The sequence below is a fragment of the Pteropus alecto genome, unplaced genomic scaffold (assembly GCF_000325575.1).
Source record: "Pteropus alecto unplaced genomic scaffold, ASM32557v1 scaffold7, whole genome shotgun sequence".
Taxonomy (NCBI): domain Eukaryota; kingdom Metazoa; phylum Chordata; class Mammalia; order Chiroptera; family Pteropodidae; genus Pteropus; species Pteropus alecto.
The window spans coordinates 23,220,504-23,245,120 of record NW_006494614.1 but is presented as its reverse complement, the minus strand read 5'-3'; the positions used below and the strand labels follow the sequence as shown (position 1 = coordinate 23,245,120).

Below are 24,617 nucleotides of genomic sequence, written 5' to 3'. Positions count from 1 at the left end.
TCAAAAAACTGTTGCCTTATAAATTAATTATAAATGTTTGCTAGAAATAATGCAGGTCAGTAGGATTGTGAGTTTATTTTAACTTGTCTAAACCTGGAGACTCAGGAGCTAAAGTCAATTCCTATAGGCAGGTAAATTCCTAAGCCTCCATCGAGAATATGCACATCCTCCCAGGAGTATCTTATTCTAGCTGGTGTGCTGGTGCCACAAACCAGACTTGTCAAAGAGATGATCCATGAGTTCCAGTAATGGAAACTGATGTGCATGTGCTAGAAACCTTTTTACCCAAGACAGAAATCAGATGAATGGAAGCAACTAAAACCTCTCCCAAGTAATTGTTTCAAGTAAAATGACATTGAGTATGTCTTCAAAATTGATCTAAAAGCATTCAACAGATAAAAGCAAGAAAGTAAATATGCATTTATGTGTGTGTGTGTGTATATATATATATGTAGATAAATGATATATAATTGATAGATGACAGATAGCTAGCTAGCTAGCTAGCTAGCTAGCTTCAGTTTTTAGGCAAGAGATCACTTAGAAGCCAGAATTAAATCTTTTCCATGAGTGAATGTAGGATAGTTAGGTGCACAGAGCTGATGTGTGTGAGTTCGAATTTCAGTTCTATCTCCAATTGATTGTGTAATCATCTGTAATAACATAATTACAGATGATTACAGATTTGTTGTAAGAATAGTCCCTGGCTCATAGAAAGCCTATGTCAGACTTTAATATGCCCAGAAGTTTGAAAGAGAGAAAATGAAATAAGGGATACTAAATAGCATATAGGAAAATATGGGCTGTGGAGTCAGAGACCTCAATTCAAATCTCAGGTAATGCCTCTAGTTGGGTGACCTTGGTCATGTTACTGAACCTCTTAGAGTCTCCGCTTTCTTCTTTGATAAATGGAAGTACTAGTCCTTTATTTGTGAGACAAGGAACAGATGGAAAGCCCCTGCACTTGATAGACATTCAGTAATAGGCTATCTTTCCCTGCAACATTAGTTAGTTGTTAAGGACCGCAAAAAATTTCTTTATTCATTTTTTTTTAATGGCTAATAACATTTATTCTTTTAGGGTGGAAATGGTTTACATGGAGCTCCAAACTTACCTGGCAAAAAGGTAAAGAGTTTTTGAATGTTTCATATAAGAATTTTAACATCTTAAAAACGGAATTTGTACATAATACGGTAAAGGTTCAGAAAATGTATTTGATGAAACTTGATTTCCTGGAAGAAAGCCTCTTTCAGAAAGCCACTGACAGATCTTTCCAAAAAGAACCCATGGAAGCAAACCCTTCTCAAAGGGGCCAACCATTCTAAGAGACAGCTTTCTCAGAGCTTTTGCAACTCTCTCCTCCAGAGAACTCAACAGTTGTGCTTGCTGGGGGCCATGGGAGTGTACATAGCTGCTCTAGAAATGTTTTCACTGTTATTTGTCAGTCTAAAGTGAATAATGGAACAGTTTTTACTACCTTTGGCTATATTTGGTTATTTCTTATTTATCTTCCTTTTTGTATATTCTAGGTTGAGCTAAACATAATAATTACAATGACATAAAATATTAAATACTATAAAGATGCTACAACTAATCTCTTCAAAAAGATAAATTTACAATAAATAGAGAATTTTGCATTGGCTAGGCTCCTTCTTTCTGTGCCTAGTATCTTTCTCTTAACCAAGGTGAGCTTTGCTTGTACCCTTTTACTGTCCAAGGGCTGCTTTCTCCTCTTGGGAAGGGATATTGGTATATATGACCAGCATTACTAGAAACACAGAGACTGGTCTTTTCCAATTTCCTGGAGAGGTAGGGGCCAGCTGTCATTATACCACCTAGATAATCCCACCATAGGGGAGAGCATTATCAATGCAATTGTAGATGCCCACTGTAGCCAAGCACATCATTTCTATGCTCTGGAGAGGTTTTATAGGTCTTAGCAACAAGATGTCAAGAAGTTACTATTACATCTAGGTTTTTCTTTGTATCTAAAAATTACCACTAAGAAAGATAAGCACTTATTAATAGATATAACTTTTGAAAAATCTTCCTTTACTTGGCTTGATAAAGATAATAAGATTGAACCAGCGGTGGTGAAATGGCAGCTTCTGAATTTTTTCACAGCAATTCTAGACAAAACCCATTGATACAGCATGTGCTGCATCTGGGAGTCGAGTTGCAAGCCAAGGGATGTGCAGATTTATCTGTTGGGAAATAGTTTTGGACTTTCCAGCAGCTGTTTGTGGTGGCTGCATCATGCTCTCACTGTGGCTAATGTACTAGGCGTGTTTAGTGGCTTCGATGTCAGCTTGAATTAACAGATCAAGTTAAAGTCTATATTTTAGGAAAAATGGTAGAAAAACAGATAGAACATGCATTCAGTGGCATATATACCCAAATAATAACCTATTTTCTTTCATGATACCTTTTTTTGAGGGTAGATGAAGCAGAAATAATTGTTTAATAATGTTTGTATATTTACATATACACGAATACATATATTTGATTATATGTATTACATGTAGAGTATACACAAGGAGACTATACATATAATAAAAAGCTGGCATTTCTTTTTTTAAAGCACAAATTTTAATCATATTAAGTGTTGCCTCATTGAAGCATTACAGAAAAAAACCTAGAGATAAGAAACCCTTCATCCTTGTCTTGGTACACTCAGGAAATGTTTACTGAGTGCTTCTTAGGGGTGGAGGGGCGAATATGACCCATCCTGGAGACTTACTTGCTGGCTATGTTGTCATAAGTGTCTGACATGTATTTGGTGTTCAATAAATATTTGTTGACTGTATAATAAGACATCAGTAGTATAAATATCTGTGCAGAATTAAGTGGGAAAATAAGCTTGTCAGATCAGAGAGGGTTTAGCTGAAGAAAAGGGGACTTATACCTTTTAGAATAAATATGGTGGTTGGTTGGGAGCCAGTCCCCTTCCTGTGGCTGAGAGGTAGGTGGTGAAGAGCATGACTCTGGTGTCGGAGCTGGAGCCAGAACTCTGGAGTTCAAACCCGAACTTATCCCTCATGCAACTCTCATTGGAACAGTGTTCTGTTGAAGTCAGTTTGAGGAGGAAGTTTCTACTGGATCTAGTGAAATAAATACTATTAATGACAATAATGGCTGACTTAGTCTGTGCTAGACACTCTGTTGATGCTTTCAATTCTCAAAACATCTATGAGAAAGGTACTATATATGGAGAAATTAAGTTTTATGGAGATTAAATTGCATTGGAAGTAGTGGAGCTGCTTGTACCCTAGAAAATTGTCCCTTCGGTATTTAGCAATATTTAAATTTTATATAACTTAATATTGGTTTAGAGCTTACATATTAGAAATGGTCTTTATAATTATTGATTTTTTCAGTGTTAGACACGTTATCATTATTACTATAATAATTATATGTGTTAAAAGTAGTTTTCCTATTCTTATATACATTTCTCTCCTGCAGGGAGAACAAGATTTTAAAGGCAGCAAAGGAGAAATTGGTGAAAAGGTAAATATCTCTCTTTACATACACATTTGTAAAAACAAATTATGTTCTTGAAAATTTTTGAAGTGGAATATCTAATTTGTTTTGTGCTTTCATATAAGCAATTCAATAATTTTATAGAAATGATTGAAAATATTTCCTTCAGTTAAAGTAGACTTCATATATTAATGTGTGTCAGAAATCTTTCTAAACATGTTTGGATAGTAGTTATATCTAGACATTTCTTGTTAAATACATTCCATCAATATGTAAATGATTCAGACATTTACTAAGCATTATATTTTTGTGTTATAGCATCATTGATACACTAGATGTCCAAGTCTTTAAATAAATGCTTTGTTTATATATAAACCTGGTTTATTAGTGGAATTTTCCTGAAGACATAAGTAAGAACTAACTGTAATAGGGTTCAACAGAAAAGAGATGGAGCACTCAGAATAGTTTGAAAGAGTTTAATAAAGGGATGGTTTAGATGGTAGGGGCAAGGTGTAGGAAAACAACAAGGATTATGTAATATTTTATATTGAGTTACAGTGGATTCCTTAAACACCACATGGTTACTAGTTACCAGCCCCAGAGGCAAAGAAAACCTTATGGAGAGGGCCAGATAGGAGCTGAGGGAAGCATTTAACCTAATAGTCTAGCAGTCATTGTTTTACACATTTGCAGCTTTCTACTGAAAGTACAGAGATTGGGAAGTAATTTAGTCAAAATTTCCCTTTAGGCAATCATTTTGAATCCTTCTGCATTTTATAACTCTACTTTTATTTTTAAATAGAACAAAAAATACCATTCTTTTATTTAATAAGATGTCAAGTAATTGGACAGCAAGAAAGAGCTCTAGAGAGAGAAAGAGATCATCTCAAATTAGACAGTATTGCCTATATTTAGTTTTTTGGGTGGTGATCAATTATTTGCTTCTTCAATAAGTGTTTATAGACAGAATGAGCATTTACTATAATCATAAGATAAATTACACATGTTGTAAACTACTGGATAATTATTTTGCTCATAGAACTGGGAGGGAGAAAAAAGGATAGTCATATAATCATAATTGAGGATAATTCGATTAAGCGATGTCATTTAAAAGTGAGTCGCTCTTCTTAAAAATTCTGAGAATATTTTTGCTTTAGAATAAGTTATTGCAAGGCCATGCCTTTAAATAAATGCTTTATTAACACATATTCCTATTTTATTTAATGGGATTTTACCTGTAGGAATAAGTGAGAATAAGCAAGAAAAACATATATTCCCTGCAATTTAAAGTCACCATCTCACTAAAATATTAGTGGTTATTTTGATATTTTTATATATAGTTGGTATTGCTCAGTAATAAATTGATTCTCACAGGCTCTGAGGTATTGAAAAACATTCAATATATTTGACTTCAAAGATTTCCCTTCTAATATCTCATATCGAAGAACATTTGCTTTCAAGTAGTCAGTTTCACAATAAGGTGAAAATATTTATGGAGAACGATTGAGATATCTGGAAGAAATAAAGCTACAAAAAGACAATACTTGAATGAGAGTTAGAATTCAAATGGTCTATAGTCAGATGTAAGATTCACATAATAAACCTTATGTTAAAAAATACATTCTATATTATTTACCATATATCAAATATATTATTTTTCAGTGTTATATATTATGCATTCTGATTTTAACCACATATGTTTTCCATAAAGTAAATAATCGAGGTCATCTTTTTGTTTCTAGATTATAAACTTTTTCTTTCTAGATTAGTTAAATAAGAAATGTGAAGCACTCACTTTCACGTGACACCAGCATGATAGTCTTAAACTGCTAACAATATAATTTGTTTTATGAACAAAGACCATCTAATTTGAATTTTGGTTCTTTGTAGAAAACTGAGTATATAGGTACTATAAAACCTACTTTCCTTCTTTACCTTATTGTGGCCTTCGCCATGTTTAAAGTTTGACTGTTTTAAATGACAAAATTCACTAGTCTCAAAATAAAATAATTCGGGAAGTTTTTCAGAGATGTCATATCTACCAAAGACACATGGCTACTGAGCAAAAAAGAAAAATTATATCAACTGTCAAAAATGAAATACAATCTGATGATTTTCAGTTGTCATTTCTGTAATCCAGTATAAACCAAGTAGAGAAATCTGCTGCTTTTCATTATGGCTGGAAAACTAGCCTTCAGGCCAGTTCAACTCTTAAGCCAGATGAAAAGGTTCCTTAATGTGTCAAACATGCTGATTTTAGTCCAGAGAAGAACCCATGAAACTTAAACAAGTATAAAGGACTTCATTTGAAAGTATATTCCTCAGTTGATAGCAATTTACAGTGGCAAAAACTCAGATAATACCTGGGCAAACACAATTCAGCCAAGTCGGTCCTCAAGTAAAAAGTACTCAAAGGGGTGGTTCATTCTCTCAAAAATTAGTTACTTATACTGTCAGGGCTCTCCCAGAAGACAGCTATTTCCAGGTTTATCATGATCTTGTTTATCATGTAGAAGTGACCTCATCTCACCGCCCCATTCCTGGCTGGCAAAGTCAGGTGAGCATCGTTGAAGAATCCTTTGACTCTAATAGCACTGTTCATGAGGCAGGAGGAATGAGATCTATACTCTGGCTGAGAAATATTCCCCCGCTAAGGTCTATATTTTGGCGTCTCTGTTCCTATGGGAGTGATCTTAAACATCCCTTCTTTGGGAGATTTTCCTTACGTTACTTCAGTATTGTAGGTGTTGTGTGGGCAACTACTTCCAGTGAATGAAATGGAGAGTCTACTCTTGTCGTGACAGTTATCCTCATACTATCGATCTTCCTAGCAATGATGCAGTCAGACTCTTGTTAAATGACCAAATGTAAATGTATGAACTAAAACTCTGAACATCACATTGGAAAAAGGTCATTTAGCAAAGGTTCATGGAAGTGATCATCATTCGTAAACCCTGAGCCCAAGATTTTATTTTTAGTCCTTGTGAAAATAGGAGTATTATTTGGTTACATTTATGAAAAGAAGCAGCAAATAAAAAAGCAGATGTAAATATTTGCTTTGTTACAGTATTCAATATTTTTAATTGCTTCAAATAATGTGATTTAGTTTGCTTTTTAAGTTGTCATTCTTTTATGGTGTCATTCCAGCCCTGAAGTTTAAAAATTAATTTCTTCAGTGTTAAATGTGATTCTACTGAATTTTATTGTTAAATATCATTTGATCATGAGAGAGAAACAGGTGGCAACTGCTACCCATGCCACACTTTTCCTAACATTTTTCCTATATTTTCTAGATAAAATGTCAATTTCAGTTCACTCAAGAGTGACATTTAAGTTAACATGGGCACATTTAGTAGCAAATCATTACAAGGATCTAAAATGTTTCCACTAGTGCGGAACTTTTCCATTTGAAGAATTAAAATGATCTGGTCTTTTAAAGATCACTTAAGTTTAGTGAAAAGGAAAAAAGAACAATCAAATGAGCTTTTCTTCATGAACCATGAAGGGAGTATGGACAGTATCCAACATTTGACATTTCTGTAGCTAAGAGTGTTCATGGTGAAGCAGGTTCTGGCTTATTCTTCTTGTTTAAATTTATACGCATTACCTACTTTGATCATCTTGATTACTGGTCTTTTCTTCTACTCTGAGTTAAACTAATAACAGTAAACACAATTACAAAACAAATAAATGCATATGGTTCCATCTTTAATTCACTTCTTAAATCTTTGAAAAATTGTTGTAAATTTCCAGTGAAAATTATGGTTTTTATTGTTCTGTTACCAGAGTGTTATCTAGGTCCTAAAATGCTGTATGATATAAAATATTTATTTAAATCAGAAAATTATGTTAAATATTTATTACTATGGTTTTATAGCTGTTGCAAATATTTTTACCTGAGAAAATTCACTGGAATAACATCTCACTGATTATTCTTCTTAGATGATTTATTTAACCATTATAATTATAGAATTCTGTATAAAATGCGATATTCAAATGAATAAAATTATTAAAATGTCTGTAATAATTTATGACAAAGTACAAGTATACTTTACTACTCCAAAATTATCTGACGTTATTTATAATTAAGCCATATATCCAATCATTTGCATTTCTTCTATAAACAGTCAACATAGGGAAATTTTCAGATGATATAATTTAAATTTTCATAGGCCAGACTAAAATAAAATATATTTAGACTTAGTGTTGATTTTATGTATGATGTATAGTCTTTTGCCTTTGGTAGCTACTTTTGAAGATCTGGTAGGTGGAATGGAAATGCTTCCTAGAAAATGACCTTATTTATTTTATAGCTTAATCATTCATTTCAGTTTCTAGTCAAGTGATTATTAAAGAGAAGCAACACTGACTCCATTTTCTGTTATTTTGTTGCTTTTGTTTTCAGTATTAAAAATGTATCAGCACCCTATAGACCTGATACATAAATACTAGGCTAATAAGCATGATTGGCAGCTTTATTTCTCATAAATTGATTAAAATTTCATACTTAATTCATAGCAACAAAAGTTAGATGTTTACTATTTTTATACTAGTACCACAAATAAATGTTTGCCTGCCAGTAAATAACTAAAATATTGACTTTTAGCGTCAAATACTATGAGATTATAGTCAATCAGGCAATCAATTGTAATAATTTGTTACCAGAAATAACAATTATGGCTTCAAATAAATCAAGACCTTTACACTAGAATGTATTTTTACATTAGTTACTTTTTCATTCGGTTGTTATAGTAATTGCATATAGAATTTGAATTGAGAATTTTAAAGGGTAACTGTGATATTTTGGTCATTTAAAATTTTTTAGAGACTGAGAAAAGGCCCAAGTTACTAAGTCATATAATATACATAAAGCATTCTTCAGAAAATTTGGAAGGCAGCATCTAGGTCATTCAGTAGAGAGCACACATTTCTAGTTTCTAAAATACAACTCCAAAAAGACCCTAGACTTGACTTGTGGACCTGATGGTGACTTATCATAGAATAAATGGATTTATATATTCCTGTGTTCCATGTTCCAATCCAGTTCTGTCATGACAGCTATGTGAATCTGGACATTTTCCTTGCCATTTTTTTTTTCACCTTAGTCTCCTTTTCTATAAAATAAAGATAATTCCTACTTTGTAAGATTGTTGTAAATGTCACATAGTACCTCATAAGTAAAAGGTACTCACTGGTGTTAATCTTCCCAATAGCCAAAATGTGTAAAAAAATTTGAATATTGATATTTGAGAAAATAGATTTTATAGAATTATATATAATTTTTAGTTGCCTAAGGATATTACCTCCTAATTTTCTTTCTAAACAAGTAAGCACAAGACAAGAGGATATGTTAGTTAGCTACTATCATGTAACAAATTACCCCAAAATATAGTGGCTAAAAACAACTTTCATTTACCTAAGTTGTAATTCTATGGGATAGCAATTTAGACTGGGTTTAGCTCATTGATTCTCTAGTCTCAGTTGATCTTTTGCTTATATATCTCTTTTCATCAGGCAGACTGGCTGAGAATGGCTGGTCTAGATTGGCTCTGATAGATAACATGTCTACTCATTCTCCAACGAATATCTTGCTTGGTCTTGTTCTTAAGATAAAGACAGGGGTCAAAAGAGAGCAAGCAGAGCACATAAGGCCTCTTGATGCCCCCAGCTCAGAGCTAGCATGCCACATTCAGTTGGCCAAAACAAGTCTCAAAACCAGCCCACATTCAAGGAATGGGAATATAGATGCCACCTCTTGATGATATTGTGCTGCAAAGTATGGATATATAGAGGGTGAAAATGAGATCACTTTTGTAATAAATTGAACCCAAATGAGACAAACTTTTTCTTATTTTAATACGATACTTAAACTCCACCTCAGAGTAAAAAGGTTGAATAGATTTAGATGCTAGAATATTTATTCTTCTCCTTCTTCCATGACTTACAGTATAATTTTAATTCTTAATATTATATTTTTATAGTAGGGCTTATAGATGTGTCAAAAGGCATTTTCATATCTGAAGTGATAGAGATGCTTTATGAATAATAGAAAATATAGAAAAATTACATTCTTAATTAGAATGAGAATAGAATAATATATTAAAAAATTAAGGAATTATTTAGTACTTTTATATAGTCTCATGTGACTGTTAATTTTAGCTAAAGTAAAACTGAGTCTATAACTGGAAAAAGGAGGTTAAAATTGAAATGTGTTTTTAGAATTTTACTATTAAAACTTGTGGCAATTACACCTGGTATTCAAAATTAATGCAAAAATTTTAAATGCTGTTATTATAAATATAGCACTTTCCCATCATCACTGTTGACATGTCGCCTTACTTCCTGTGAATTCTCTCTTGATTCACCTTATAGAATTCTGATCATTAACATGTTATGTGATTGCTTCATTTACCCTGCTAATTTGTAAAAACTTCTACGACTTTTAGGAAGGAGTTACTTGTTCGATTTAACAGCTGACTTGAAAAATGAAGAGAACAGATGGAGTAGAATAATAACTGTGATTTCAAAAATCACAGAAATTTATCTGTGGTCAGTGCCAATTGGTATGGGAGTAACCATGCCAACTTTCAATTAACCATGGTAGCAGGCAATTGGGAAGGGATGGTAATCCCACAGCCAAGCTAGAGGCTGAACATTAGTCATTACTGATCGTGTGTCATTTTCTTGGTTCTTAAAAGTGCTAGCGAATAACTCTAGATTATGTGAAATATGTTTAACCCTCTACTGTTGCATCTTTTAATAGCGATTATAGGAAAAGTGAAATGCCAAAAAAAGAGGAGAGACATGAAAAAGAGGAGAATAACCATCAAGGGCTATAATATATCATGAGTATTAAATGACCTTTTAATTTTTTAATAACTGCATAATATTTCCCTATATGGCTATATAATATTTTATTTGGCCATTCCATTGTTGTTGGAGACTTACGTCTTTCCTATTTTTTTGTTGTTTTTAATTTTTTTTGTTTTAGCTAGTACATATAATGCAGAATTAGCATACATTGGCAAGCATCTTTAAACACGTCCCTTCTTTTTTCTTTAACCTGGATTTCAGTAATTAGAATTATTGGGTTAATGAGTATGGAAATTTTTAAGATTCTTGATACATATATTCAAATTACTTTCTTTAAAGTTCTTTTTAAAAAATAAGTTTACGCATTTGCAAGTAGTGGTTGCAAACTTATTCTACCCTCACTAGCTTTAAATATTCTATTTTAAAAATGTTTACCAATTTTTAAATATTATTTCTATTTAACTTATTTCTTTATTTCTTTACATTACATTAAATATTTACACACATGCACACCCCAGATAATAATCCTATATCATATATGTTACAAATGTTATTCTCATATTAAGGTTAGCCTTTAATGCTCGTTGTTTTTTGATAAATATAAATTCTAAATTTCTTGTTTGACTTGAGTCTTTTCTGATTTCCTTAATTACCTCTATGTTTTGAATTCCTATGCTTCAAGAAATCAGTTTAATATTCACTCGTATTTTCTTCTAGTTTTGTTTTTATAGCTTTTAACCCTTTCTTCAATATCAAATTTATTTTGATGACTGTCGTAAGATGAAGATGAAATTTAACTTTCCCCCCAAAACCATGTATGATAATAATTTCCTTAAACATTTGTTCATGATGCTGTTTTTATCATATTCTAATTTTTATATATGAAGATTACTTTAGGTGTATGTATTGTCCGTTAATTACTATATTGCTTTCTCTATTTTAATTATTTTCACTTTTATAATATATTTTAACATCTAGCACTAACATCAGTTTTATTACTCTTCCTTTGAAATGTTTTCTTGTATATTTTTACACATTTATAGTGCTGCTTGCTAGATGTTTAAATTTGGATAGTTACCCACTCTATCTTTGTCCTCATCTTTGAACTGGGAATAATAACGATACCTATTGGGTTTGTGTAACACTTAAATGATATCATCATAGAAAGTATCCTAACCAGTGCCTGGCACATGTAATATGCTGAATACGTGCTTGTTTTTAGTTTTGTCTTCTTATGAATTTAGTATCAATTTACCTAGTTCCAAAATATAGGTATCATTGGTATTTTGATTGGTTTTTTGTTAAATATGCATATTGATTTAGGATTTAGCCAAGTGTGGCTGAGCCTCAGATGGGTTGGAATCAGGGACTAAAAAGCCTTTAAGAACTTAAACAGTTCTGCATTCTCTCTTTTCCTCTCGGGCTGCATAATCTCTCTGTGAAACTGCTATGTTCTCTTGCTTGTCTTGCAACCTGACTCTGCTTTCTCATGGGTAAATGACCACTCCAAAATGACAGCCTCATCCCTCAGTTTACATACCTTTGTATATCCGGGGTTAATAAAAGTCACTGTGTCTCATGTCCCCATCCTGAATATAGAGAATCTAATTGACTCACCTCTGGTCCAGTCACCTGTGTCTCTGAAGCCCTGCAGCCAACTCAGCTGACTCACAAACAGTGCATGCATGGGGTTTTGGAGAAGGTGTGTGTGGTGAGAAGAACATAAGGCAGCCATAGGACTGTGAGTATAGCTGATATATGAGAAAGCTCTTGATTTTTGTATCTTTATTAAGTATTTGGTCAGTTTACTCAATTTTCTTATTGGTTCTACTTGCTAATTTTATTAATTCTATTAGTTTTTCTGTTGAAAGCAATGAAATATATATGATAGTATCAGAGGACATACATTTAATGATTTTTGGCTTCTGCATTCTAATTTTTAAAATTTTCTTCTTGTTTCATGTCTTACTGTAGATTGGTGAAAGATGCAAGGTAGAAAGGGTAAATGTAGGTTGACTCCTTAGGAGACCTTGGCAGTAGTCAAGCAAGAGATAATTGTAGCTTGCGATTTTAGCAGAGGTGGAGAGAACGGGATAGGTTTGAGATGCAATTTGGAGATAGTATCAAATGATTTGGGTGATTTGGGGATGAGAGAGAAGCTGGTGATAAAGATTACTATCACATTTCTGGCCATGGTACATTGTAGGAAGAACAAATTCAGATGGGGGTTTATATCGTGAATTTGACAAGTTCGTAAGGCATCTAATTAGACCTGAACCTGGAGTTCAAAAAAAGTCTATACTGTAGTTACAAATGGGGTATAGTCAGCACCTAGCAATGGCAATGGGTGAGATTATAAGAAGATAGAGGTGAGAAGTAGAAGAAGGCCTCTGACTGTGAGTAGAAAAACATAAACATTCAGAAGTTGAGTAGAGGAAGAAGAGTATGGAAAAGATGCATCGGAGAAGTACAGGGAAAATCAGTAGAATGTGTTACTAAGTAGAAGAAACTGTTTAAGAAAGTGAGTGTTTAAATGTTCAAAATGATATTTAGAAGTTAAATAAGATAATATTGGCAGTAGCTAATATTTAGTTGAATATTTACTACATGCAGGAATTTTTCTTCCATGAGCTTAAATGAATTATTTCATTTAATCCTCTCAACAACCTTCTGCTGTTATTATCCTCTTTCTACAGATAAAGAAACAGATGCAGAAGGTGAAAGAGTAAGAAGTAACTCCAGGGCTTTAACTCATTATCTCCCTAGATGAGCATGTAAAATTGTCCCTAGAGGTCACCGGTGACTGGCAAAGGTAATTTTGGTGGAATAATGGGGATAGATGCCAGTTAGAGTTTGTTGAAGAGTAAATTACAGGTGAGAGCATTCAGAAAACCCACCCAAGAACTGGCTGTGAAGGAGACAACAGCAGTGGGGCAGTAGTTGGGGGGACATTGATTATTGAAGAAGAAAACATTAATATACCAGTATTCAAAGCAAGCATGAGGTCCTTGATAGGAAATTGTTATTGATCAATATAGAACCCAAAAGAAAAGTACAGCCTAAGCTCACTTAGAGAGTTGCAAAAATGTTATACTTCCTAAGGAATGTCATATGTACAGTAATAACAGTATCGTATTAAGGAATTCTAATTAAAATTAAGAAAAAGACCATTATTATTATTGAACAATACTCTGAAATTTCTGTCCAACATCAGTTTTATTTCCAAATTATAGTTTAAATATATCCATTTCTCTCTACCTCCCTCAATATCACTAAGTCATAATCATTTATTAGTCATCTCCTGGCCAATTGCCATGTTTTCACTCTTGCTCTTCTCTTATCCATTCTCCAAATTACAGAGAGATGGAACTTTATAAAACTAATCATGTGGCTCTTGTGTTTAAAACAATTTGCTGCTTCCTATTAAGTTAAAATCTCACATCCTTAACATATCCTATGAAGTCCTGCATGGTATGGCCTATGCTTGCCTTTCTAAACTCATCTTTCCCCACTCTGCCCTTTTCTTCTACAGCTGCAGCCAAACCAACCTTTTCAGTTATTTGAACTCATTAAGCTCTCTTCCACCTCAAAACTGTCCATTGGTGTCCGCACTGCTCAAAATACTTTTGGCTAACCTCTATCCACTTATCACATCTTAAAAGTCATTTTCTCAGAAGATTCTTCCTTGATGCACCAATCAAAATCAGTCCCTTTTGTTATAATTTCTCATTATACCTTTAATACTACACTTCACCTTGATAGCACTTATCACAATTTATAATTATAAATTTACTGATGTAAGTGGTTTTTTTTTTTCCTGTTTCCACCAGTTAGAATAAACGCTTCATGAGAGCAGGGACCATATATGCCTGTTTATGTCTTTATCTCCAACATTCACCATAATGCCTACCACATAGAATAGGGCAATTAATTAATCCAATATTGGAGGACAGTAGTGCAGACAAGATTAATTTATGTTTCTTTTCAGCCTCCTGAAGTATTTGATAGTTATTCTTTTGATTCATTTGATTCGATATCAGCCCTACTTTTTTGATTCAATTTGATATCAACCCTACTTGCTATTAAATTTATGAAGTAGAGTTAGAAATCAAAATTAATTTTATATGTATGACCCTTGGAATTGTGTTTCATAAATTATAATATATAAAACATTGATATATTTAGTAATATACTAAAATATTCAGAGACTAAAATAGTTAATATTTCTATTTTTCATTATTTGTGAAACACATTGCCTTTGGCAGGTGCTATTTAGTTCTTTATTCAACAAAATGAAATAATACAGTTCTTTTAATACCAGATATTATGATGCCTTCTTAATTTTGCAGTAGTGTTAAAGGTTGTCTATTGATTCTTGTGTCATATTGTTTAGTTGCAATTATAGTGGAATCGTGGAACTGTTGACCGTAGTGAACTTAGGTTGGTTTTTGTTAAGGAAATTTATTCAGTAACACTTATATGTAATTTAAGGACAAAGAAATATGGAAATTTGGGGGCATATAATGAGAGACAAGTAGAAAGGGCATGATTCTCATTTATATAATAATTAAGACAACTTTTGATAGTTTTTCATAATCAGTGCTGAGTATTCTAAAAGAGTGTTTTATAATGTCTTAATTTTGCTTTTATTTTGATCTTTATTCCAATTATACTGTTTCTTCACTTCAGGCTCTGGCATTGTCTCATGTTTCTGCTCTTATGTTTTAGTACCCCTTTGCCTCTTTCTCAAGGTCTGTCTACACGATAGGCACAACTTCTTCCACGCTCCCTTGTGTACCCTTTCCTTAGCTTCTCCTTCATCTTCCCACCCCCACTGTTTTCTTTTCCAACTGTTTCACTTTCATCCCACCCAAGCCTGATTCTCTTTTCAGGTTACTTTCTTTTAATTTTATATCAGGCAGCTCTAAGAAGGAAAAAAATTTTCGTATAAATATATGAATTCATGAACAGGTAACTATAGAGTGTTTTTTTTGTACTCAAAAACAAGGAAAAAATCTATTATGTAATTCTTCCTTCACATCTGAGCATTCCTGAATGAGACTGCATTTTAAAATAAGAGTAAGATAAAGGCAACCCTACATGTGGTAACAGAGATTTTAATTTATAAAAAGTATGTGGTTTAAAATTTTCTTTTTAATGAAATGGATTTAAAAATTAATTTAGCAATTTCTTCTGCCTAAAATAATCATCAAATATTCATCATTCCAGTTTTCACTAAATCTCTGCTAATAAATATACCTTATTCACCGAATCTCTTTGTTGGAGGTGCCTTCCAGATGGTAGAAAGATAATTAATTCAATGTCACCAAATATTAGGTGACAGGTGCATTTTTATTTAGAAGCCACTGGCATGTGAACTTCTTTCACATTCAATGTAAAAGCAATTCACTGTATATAGTAATTGCTGAACAAGTGTGTCCCACCAGATTTAAATAGCAGAATTCCACTGCACAGAAAACAGAGGTGTTAGTGCAGCTGCTGTTCTAAGTGGATGTTGTATGACTGTGTGACAAGTTATTGTCTGGACTTATGATCAGCTATTGCTTTCATAGTTTGCTATCTTACAGAAATTTTCCTTGGTTCTTATTTTTCCTTGCTAATCTTCACAATCCCCTTTAAGCCATGTAAGTAATTCCCCATCAATGATCTGTTCTAATAGCAGTTGAGGATAAATGAGACAAGATACAGAAAGCAATTCACATTAGCTTTGTCTTTTCTCCATTTTTCCTTCATTCTTCATGTTCTGTTGATAATCATACCATGAATTCAAAATAAAGATAAAATTATAAAACATTAATGCTTTGGGCAAACATATTATGGAATGTTAAGTACCTGCACTTGTCCAGCCCTGGGGAGGAGGGTGGCAATGCAGATGGCTTCACCCACTGGCCATATTCCAGGAACTCACTGATAGTGATCCTTCCTCCCACTTAAGGTTTACTTGTGTGTACAGATGATTCATGGAGTTGACATCTTGGTAAAAATCACAGGGCTGAGTCACACAATAGCACCCAGTAGACTCTGGTCAAATTAAAAGTTCTTCCTTAGGTTAGAGGGAACTTTGGAAGTCATCTACATTGACTCTCTTCTGTTACTCAGATTCTGACAGCTGGACATCCAGGCTCTATGCATTAATGCTAATCACAGATAATTCTAAATTCTTAATTTTAAGCCAAAATCTATTTCCTGTTATTTTGGCCATTTGAGCTCAATTCTAATCGTTGTAAGAATGTATTCTCAGATTATTCCTTCTTCCAAGTGACTGACGACTTTTTGAAGAGTTGAAGATAGCCAGTGTGTTCTTCTAAACCATATTAGTATTTCAGGTTTTTCCATTGTGCTTCCTGGTTTATAGGTCTATCATATTCCTCACAGCCTTAATCTTGTGATGCTGTTCACTCATCAGTGTCCTGTTAGTGTGATGTTCACAAGTGGACAGAATTCTTCTAGTGTGTTTTGAGCAGGAACTAATACAGGCAGTGTAATAGAATGAAGAAACTTGGATTTAGTAGAGCTGAGTCCTAATCCTGGCTCCAAATACAGCTGATTGCAAGATTTCATCTGTACAAGAAGAGGGCTAGGCAGATTACCTCTGGAATCACAACTGTTTAGAGCTAGAATGAATCTCAAAATATAAAGGTTCTGTACTATTGTCACACAGTTGTTTTCTTGAATTAAAATATGAGCATTTACTTTCATATGTGCCAACTTTTATTTTAGGGTTTTTAGCCTTGTGTTCCTACTAGTCAGCTTATTAACTCTTTATTCTGACATCTATTACAATATTCACTTTTTTCAACTTTACAACTGCCATGAATTTTGTATACATAAATTCTGGTTCTTTGAGTAACTGAATATAATATTGAATAAAACAAGGCCTGGAGCACAGTTGTGTGGCACACGACTGGAGTACTCTTTCTAAGTGGCAACTAAATATGGATGAAGTTAAAATGAGTATCTTTATTTAACTACTTACTTGCTTAGCTCACATCAATTTAACTCATATTTATCCAGTACATTTTAAGAAATTTTGTTAAAAGTCTTACTGAATTAAATAAACCAATCTCATAACATCTGCATGATTTTTGTGTTTTGACATGATGTACTCTCTTGATAATCATATTCTACTAATAGCTTAAAACCAGTTTGTTTAATATTAGAATTTTGCCACAGATCAATATCCAATTTACTCATTACTTTTACATATTTTTTAACTGAGAAAATGTTACTGGTTCTTGGCTTTCTCCTCTCCAAGATCTCAGAAACTCATGTCAGTGACTAATTTCCATGAGCTGTTAGTATCCATCCTTAATTTGTCCTTTCCTATCTTAATATATGTCTTGGTCTCAAAGGTGGTTATTTAGAGTCAGTGAATTAAAATGCTTTCACTTTATCAAAAGCAGTTTGGTGTCAGTTATAACCCAACATGATACTGAAATTTTCTTCAAAACTCATGCCTGGTTTTAGAACACATTTGTTTGTGCTATCATCCATTTATTTGATTCTTTACTATCTACTCTGTACCAGACAGTATGTTCACCACTAGGATAACAGAGATAAAAGAGACAAAACATTCGTTCAAAGAGCATGTATGAAATGTTTGATGGCTGAGAAGGTATGCTGTGGGAAGAAAGAGGAGGGAGTGTATGGCTCTGCCTGGCAAAGGGAAGCGAGTTGGGTGAGGATTCATTAGTGAATCTTGAAGCATAGGTAGGAGTTCTCCAGAACAAGGAAGAGACAAATGGAATAACTCATTCAAAGGCACAGAGTGGAACAAAGTAAGAGATATATAGGGAACCAGATGGGGTGTATTGAAAATGAAAATGAAAAGCAGTGAGGAAAAATGAAAAGCAGTGACCAGAGGAAAATGAAAATAACTTTTAAAAAACTGACTGAATCACAGCTTCAGGTAGAGTACGCAACAAGGAGAATTGCCAGGAAATAACATCAAGAGATTCCCTCAGAGTTCAGTTGATGGTATGTTTAGCTCATTCTCCCCTGGTAGAGGCACCACCTGATCCACAAGCAAGCAATCATTACGGTAGTGAACTTTGATATTTCTGGAAGAATCTACCCACTAAAAGACCTAAGTGAAGTCTCCAGACAAAAGATTAGAGAGGCTAATGTCCCTTTTAAAGACTCATGCTGGCTTAAATGAGACTTTAGTTAAAATTTTTGCTTGGCATTTCCTGGGAATTTCTGAATCTCTCTATTTTCTTTATTCTTGCTATTTATAGAAACGGAAAGTTTTAGTCAGAGAGTAAACAGATTTGGCTTCTGGTCTAGGTTTATTCTACTAGTTAAGGTCCTAAGACAACTTAATCGAAATTATTTTATCCTTTTTTAGGTTAAAGAAAGAAAAGAAAGCAAGAAATGTAGCCAAACAAAGATTTAGCATTTGACCATAAAGTATAAATGATGAATTCCTGGCTTTGCCTGCTAATAATCGTACTTATAAAAGAACCCCCAATTTTACTGATATAAATTCCAATAATCTAGCCAGATGACCAGTCTTTTTCTGTGTTCTCCCCCCTCAAATTGTCGTAAGAATTCTCAAGGATTCTATATGTGTTATCTCCTATTAGTATGTGAGTTAACATAAGGTCTTGCTGCTGTCATTTCTTCTTTTGGTTCTTGAAAAGAAGAAATAAGAACTTTCAGGTATAATTTGAGTTGACATTTGCAGTTTTTGTTATATCTCCATTTATTTATGTTGATTGCTTGTCATATCTGTATCTATATGTAGAGAGACAGATACAGAGATAGAATTATTTACCCAATAGATAATTATTTTGTATATTCATAGAATATTTAGAAAAATTTATGATTCCTTGGCAAAAAAATAAGTTCAAAAAGCAGACATTTTGTAAGACATATTCCTGGATAAATGATAATAAAAATTGAGAAATGAAGAAAAACACTCCTAAATAAAACTCTTGAATTAAAATATAAATGAAAAAATAAATTCATAGAAGTCAATGAACAAGAAAATACTTTATATCAAAAAATATGAAACATAAAAAGCTATACTCTCTAGATCCGTCCATGTTGTCACAAATGGCAGTTCATTATTTTTTATTGCTGATATTCTACTGTATATATACAATGGACACCTAAGTTGCTTTCATATCTTAACTGTTGTAAATGGTGCTGCATAAATGCTGAATCACTTTGTTGCACACCTGAAAGTAATATAATATTATATGCTAACTATACTTTAATAAAAAATTTTTAAAGTTATAGTGAGGATGAAAATATATAGTGTAAAACTTGTTTATTATAGAGGAAGAAGTATAAAAATAATAGAAATAATAGAAATGAAATAATAGAAAGGAATTAATAAATATAATCACTAAAAGTGATGAAACAAATTTTAAAAGTTGTAAAAAGGATAAACAATTCAAAAGCCGGTTTAATAAAATGACCAATAAAATAAATCAATAAAATTCAGTTAAAAACAGAAAATAGAAAATAGAAGTGAGACATTATAAATAAGAAATTTATAAATATAAATTTGACCACATAGTGTATGAACTAAAAGAATTCTGAGTGACTACTATGTATACTTCTAACAAAACACATTTGACAACCTAGAAAAATGTATGATTTCTTCAAAAAAAGTAAAAATTGAGCAAGAATAATTGGAAAGAATGATTACACTAATTATTGTGGAAGAAATTAGAAAGTTGATTCAAGATCTACCATTGAATAAAGGATCAGAACTAATTGGTTTTTTCAGCAAGTTTTATCAAGCCAATTTTATTTAAACTGTTCTAGACTAAAGAAAAGATGGACAACTTCAAAGAAGTAAGTATAATTTTAATATCAAATCTAATAAGAAATAAAATGAAAACCATAACCAAATTTTATTTATGAATATAGATGTACATTTAAAAAATAAAATATTGTCAAATAGAATTCAACAATTCAGCAAAAGAGAGATCAGACAGGGTTATATTAGGAAGTTATAAAGTTAAGGAATTATATCAACATAATACAATCAACCAGTTGAAGTATAAAAGTCATGTGATTATATAGATAAATACCAAAGCTTTTGTTAATAAGCAATAATCATTCATAATCAAATCTCCAAGTAAAATAGGAATTGATGAAATATTTTTACTAAAGTCCAAGTATGAATATTCTTTTAAAAAAAGGGGGAAGGGAACTAGTTTGGAAATTAAACAAGCAACATTAAGAGTAGGTAATTAAACAAGCAACATTAAGAGTAGGTAAAATTGAAAAAAAGAGCTAAATCTATTCCTTTTTACTTAAGTCTGATTATATAGATAGAAGACCAAAGAGACTTCAGTAGGAAAAATTTTTAATTGATAAGAGAATTTGGGTAGTTGGTTAGACACCAGAGATAAATTGAAAAAAAAAGTATATTTTCTTTTTCTTAGCCATAAACATCTAGAAATGTAAATAGGAACTCATCTATTAAAATTAGTAAAAGCAATAAGAATTTTGGGAAAATTTGAACAAGAAAGGAACATAATATCTATAAAGAAAATCAAAGGATATATGAAACAAAATCTAAATGAATATAGATACTATTTTTGTAAAGTTACAATATCAAAAAGTTCATTAATTCACAATTAATATGTAAATTTAATGCAATACAAATAGAGATTCTGATATGTTTTAAAATTTGTTTTGAAGTTGGATAAAATTACTTAAAGTTTATTTGGACAAATAAATACCTGAAAATAGTTAAAATTTTTTTGAGAAAGAGCAATAGTAAGATTGGACTTGCTTTACCAGACATTATAACATTCTAAAAGTCACCATAACATAAATATTGCATTACGTAGTATAGAGACAGGTAGAATGAAATTCAAAGTCTAGAAATAAATCCGAGAATTTATGAGAATTTAATTTAATAAAAGTTTTGTGTTTTAATTAGATGGGAAAGGATGGATTCTTCTATAGATGTGCTGGTTCTACTGACGATCCATATGAAAAATATCTTATACTCTATACAGAAATAAATTCAACATGGATGAAGGATTTATGTTAAAAAAAAAAAAAAAACATTGTGTATTTTGCATTTGTAGAACCTAGGGACAAGAGTATATCTAACCAAGATTTTAAACCCAGAGACTGTAGAGTACAAGACAGATGTAGTTGACATATAAAAATTAAACATTTTAATGCTATGTAACCATAATAAAAATTAAATAGAAAATGATGATTGTGGTAGAGTTATAATATAATTAACAGGCGACCAGTTAACATTTGTACTTTTCAGAGAGTTTATAAAAATTGTTGAGAAAAGATGAACAATTTAATTTTTTAAAGCAAACAAAATATATGAATAAGTAGTTACTACAGAGCAAATCCAAACTATTAACAAACATATAAAAGGCCTCAGATTCACTAGTAGTAAATGATATGTAATTTAAAGCAATTATGAGCTATGACTTTACATGTATCACCCTGGCACCTGTTGTTGGATATGATTTAAGGACAAAGGCATTCCCATACATTGCTGGTGGTATGCAGAGAGTTATAGCTTCTTCTGGAAAGCAATTTAACAACATCGATTTAAACATTTTTTAAATTGCATAATCCCTTTACCTAGAAAACTCTTTCTTGAGATTCTGATCTATATAAAGTATATCACAGGCATATAATGACATTTATTACAAAATGATTTGTAGTGGCAGAAAACTGGAAACAGTGAATAGTCATAACAAGAAAACACTTGAATAAATTATGGTGCATCTATATCATGTAGTATTATGGAACAGAATAAATTAGGACTGTATCAGGTAATCTATATTTATTTATAGAAGGTAATGTTGAAGAAGAAAATTAAAATCAGAAAAATGTATATTATATAACCAATTTTTAAAGCAAGAAAAAGACAAATCTATAGTATGTGTGTGTGTGTGCATCCAGTTATGATTATGGGTTTGGAGAAAAAATTTGGAAGGATACAAAGTTGATAACAATTTCTGGTTTCCAGAAAAGAAATTTAAAAAAGTGAGGAAAGAAGAGTTTTATCGTTATTGTCATAACTTACATTACATGTATTCTTTACATTTAAAACCTATTTTACAGCTATGAAATATTTTACACTTATGAATGTTATATTTATTTAATATTATAAGTGGTTTTATATTTATAAATTTCATATTTATAAAATATATGTATAAATATACTACTATAAATTATATTACACACATCTACAGGTACATACATTCCATATATTTTTAATATATATTAAATATTTCATGAAAATATTTTAAAATCTGTAGTAAATGTTTTATGTGATCACTTTTAGAAATGTATGTAAAATGTTTGTGTTTTATGTAATTTTTTAATTTTAAAAAACAAATACATGAAAAATAGATTAAAGATAGGAAAACCAGCTAGCTAACTGCTACAATAGCACATAAATGAAACAGCTAGGATTATGACAATGATAATGGCAGAATCAGGCAGAAAATATTCAAAGAAAGAAGAGAGGAGAGTAGGGGTAGAGATTCACTAGTTTGTTCCGTTGGTCTATTTATCTAAACTTGTACTAGTATGACATTGCCTAAATTACTGACATTTTATAGTAAGTATTGTACTGAAAGTACTAACAGTCCTTCAGCGTTGCTCATTGAGATTTTCTTAAGTATCCTAGGACTTTATAATTTCCATATTAATTTTTAAGTCAATATGTCAATTTCCACACTCACACACATACAGCCTGCTGAGATTTTGAATGAATTTTCCTTCAATCTATAGATTATTGGGGAGGAATTTATCTTGTAATAATGTAGAGTCATCAAATCCATAGTGTATCTATTTATTTAGGTTTTCTTTATTGTTTCTTATTAATGGAATTTTCACTGTAGAGTTCTTACATAATTTTTGTTACATTTATTACTAAGTACTTGATGTTTTTAATATTATTTTAACTAATTTTAGATTTTAACTTTCAATTTTTAGCTGCTAGAATATTAAAATACATTGTTTTGTTTATTGACCATGTACCCAACAACCTTACTCAATCAGCTAATTAATTTTAATAGTTTGTATATTATCATGTCATATATGAATAAATAGTTTTATTTCTTCCATTCTAGTTCTTATTCTTTGGATTTCTTTTTCTTGCCATATTGCTCTGGCCAGGAATTTTGGTACAGTATCTAATAGAAATGGTTATAGTGGACATCCTTGTCTTCTTTCTAAATTGAGGGGAGAAATGAATTCAATATTTCCTCATTAAATATGATATAGGTTTTTGTAGAGATACTTTATGAAAATAAAGATATTAAGAATATAGTTTTCTGACTTTTCCCCTGAATACTTATTTAGATATTAAATTTTTAAATGCTTTTTCTATAGCTGGTGAGATAGCAATATGATTTTTCTTATTTTCTATTAATATAGTGACTTTTGTTGAATGATTTTAAACTAGACTTGAATTCCTATAATAAAACTAATTTGTTCATGACGTATCATTTTCCTTCTTTTATATCACTAGGTTCAATTTGCTAATATAGTTTTTAGGAGTTTTGCATCTATGTTTATGAAAAACTTGAGAGATTTTTTTCTTGTAATTTATTTCCTTGTCAGATTTTCAAAGTTATGCTGGCCTCATAAAATGAATACTGTGACTACTTTTTCTGGTCACCAGAGGAGCATGTAGCATTTATATTAATTCTTCCCTAAATGTGTTTAAAAACTCACCAGAAAATCCAATAAGAGTTGGAGGTTTCTTTGCGAAAGATTTTAAATTATGGGTTTAATTAGTTTGTTTTCTTTAATTGCTTTGTTGTTTTGTGTTTTTCCTCAAATTTTAGAAAATTTTTGTTCCCCTGGTTATATTCATAAAAGAAACTAAGTTCTTTATTTCTCCACTCAGTCTGTTGATTTCCTTCTCTGAAATAACAGAATTAATATATTTTGACTTCTTTGATGACATGATACTATATAGAGAAACCCTAAAGATTCCACCAAAAAACTGTTAGAACTGATCAATGAATTCAGTAAAGTATCAGGTTACAAAATAAATATTCAGAAGTCAGTGGCATTTTTATACACCAATGATGAACTTTCAGAAAGAAATTAAGAAAACAATCCCATTTACAATTGTGTCGAAAACTATAAAATACCTGGGAATCAAATTAACCTGAAAGGTAGAAGGCCTATTTTCAGAAAATTATGTCATTGAAAAAAGAAATCAAAGAAGATACAAATAAGTGGAAGTATATACCGTGCTCATGTGTAGGAAGAATCAACATTGTTCAAATGGCCATACTACCCAAAGCAAGCTATAGATTCAGTGCAATTCCTATCAAAATACC

At 31.6% G+C, this 24,617-nt stretch overlaps 1 protein-coding gene across 1 annotated transcript in view; it reads left to right on the top strand.

Moving 5' to 3' along the window:
• The window catches only part of COL19A1 (collagen type XIX alpha 1 chain), a 279,851-nt gene that overhangs the window by 72,139 nt on the left and 183,095 nt on the right, over positions 1 to 24,617 (top strand). Inside the window, exons 9-10 of the mRNA XM_006926816.1 lie at positions 1,078 to 1,122; positions 3,460 to 3,504. Coding sequence (XP_006926878.1) covers positions 1,078 to 1,122; positions 3,460 to 3,504 — 90 coding nt within the window. The remainder of the gene's footprint in view (positions 1 to 1,077; positions 1,123 to 3,459; positions 3,505 to 24,617) is intronic.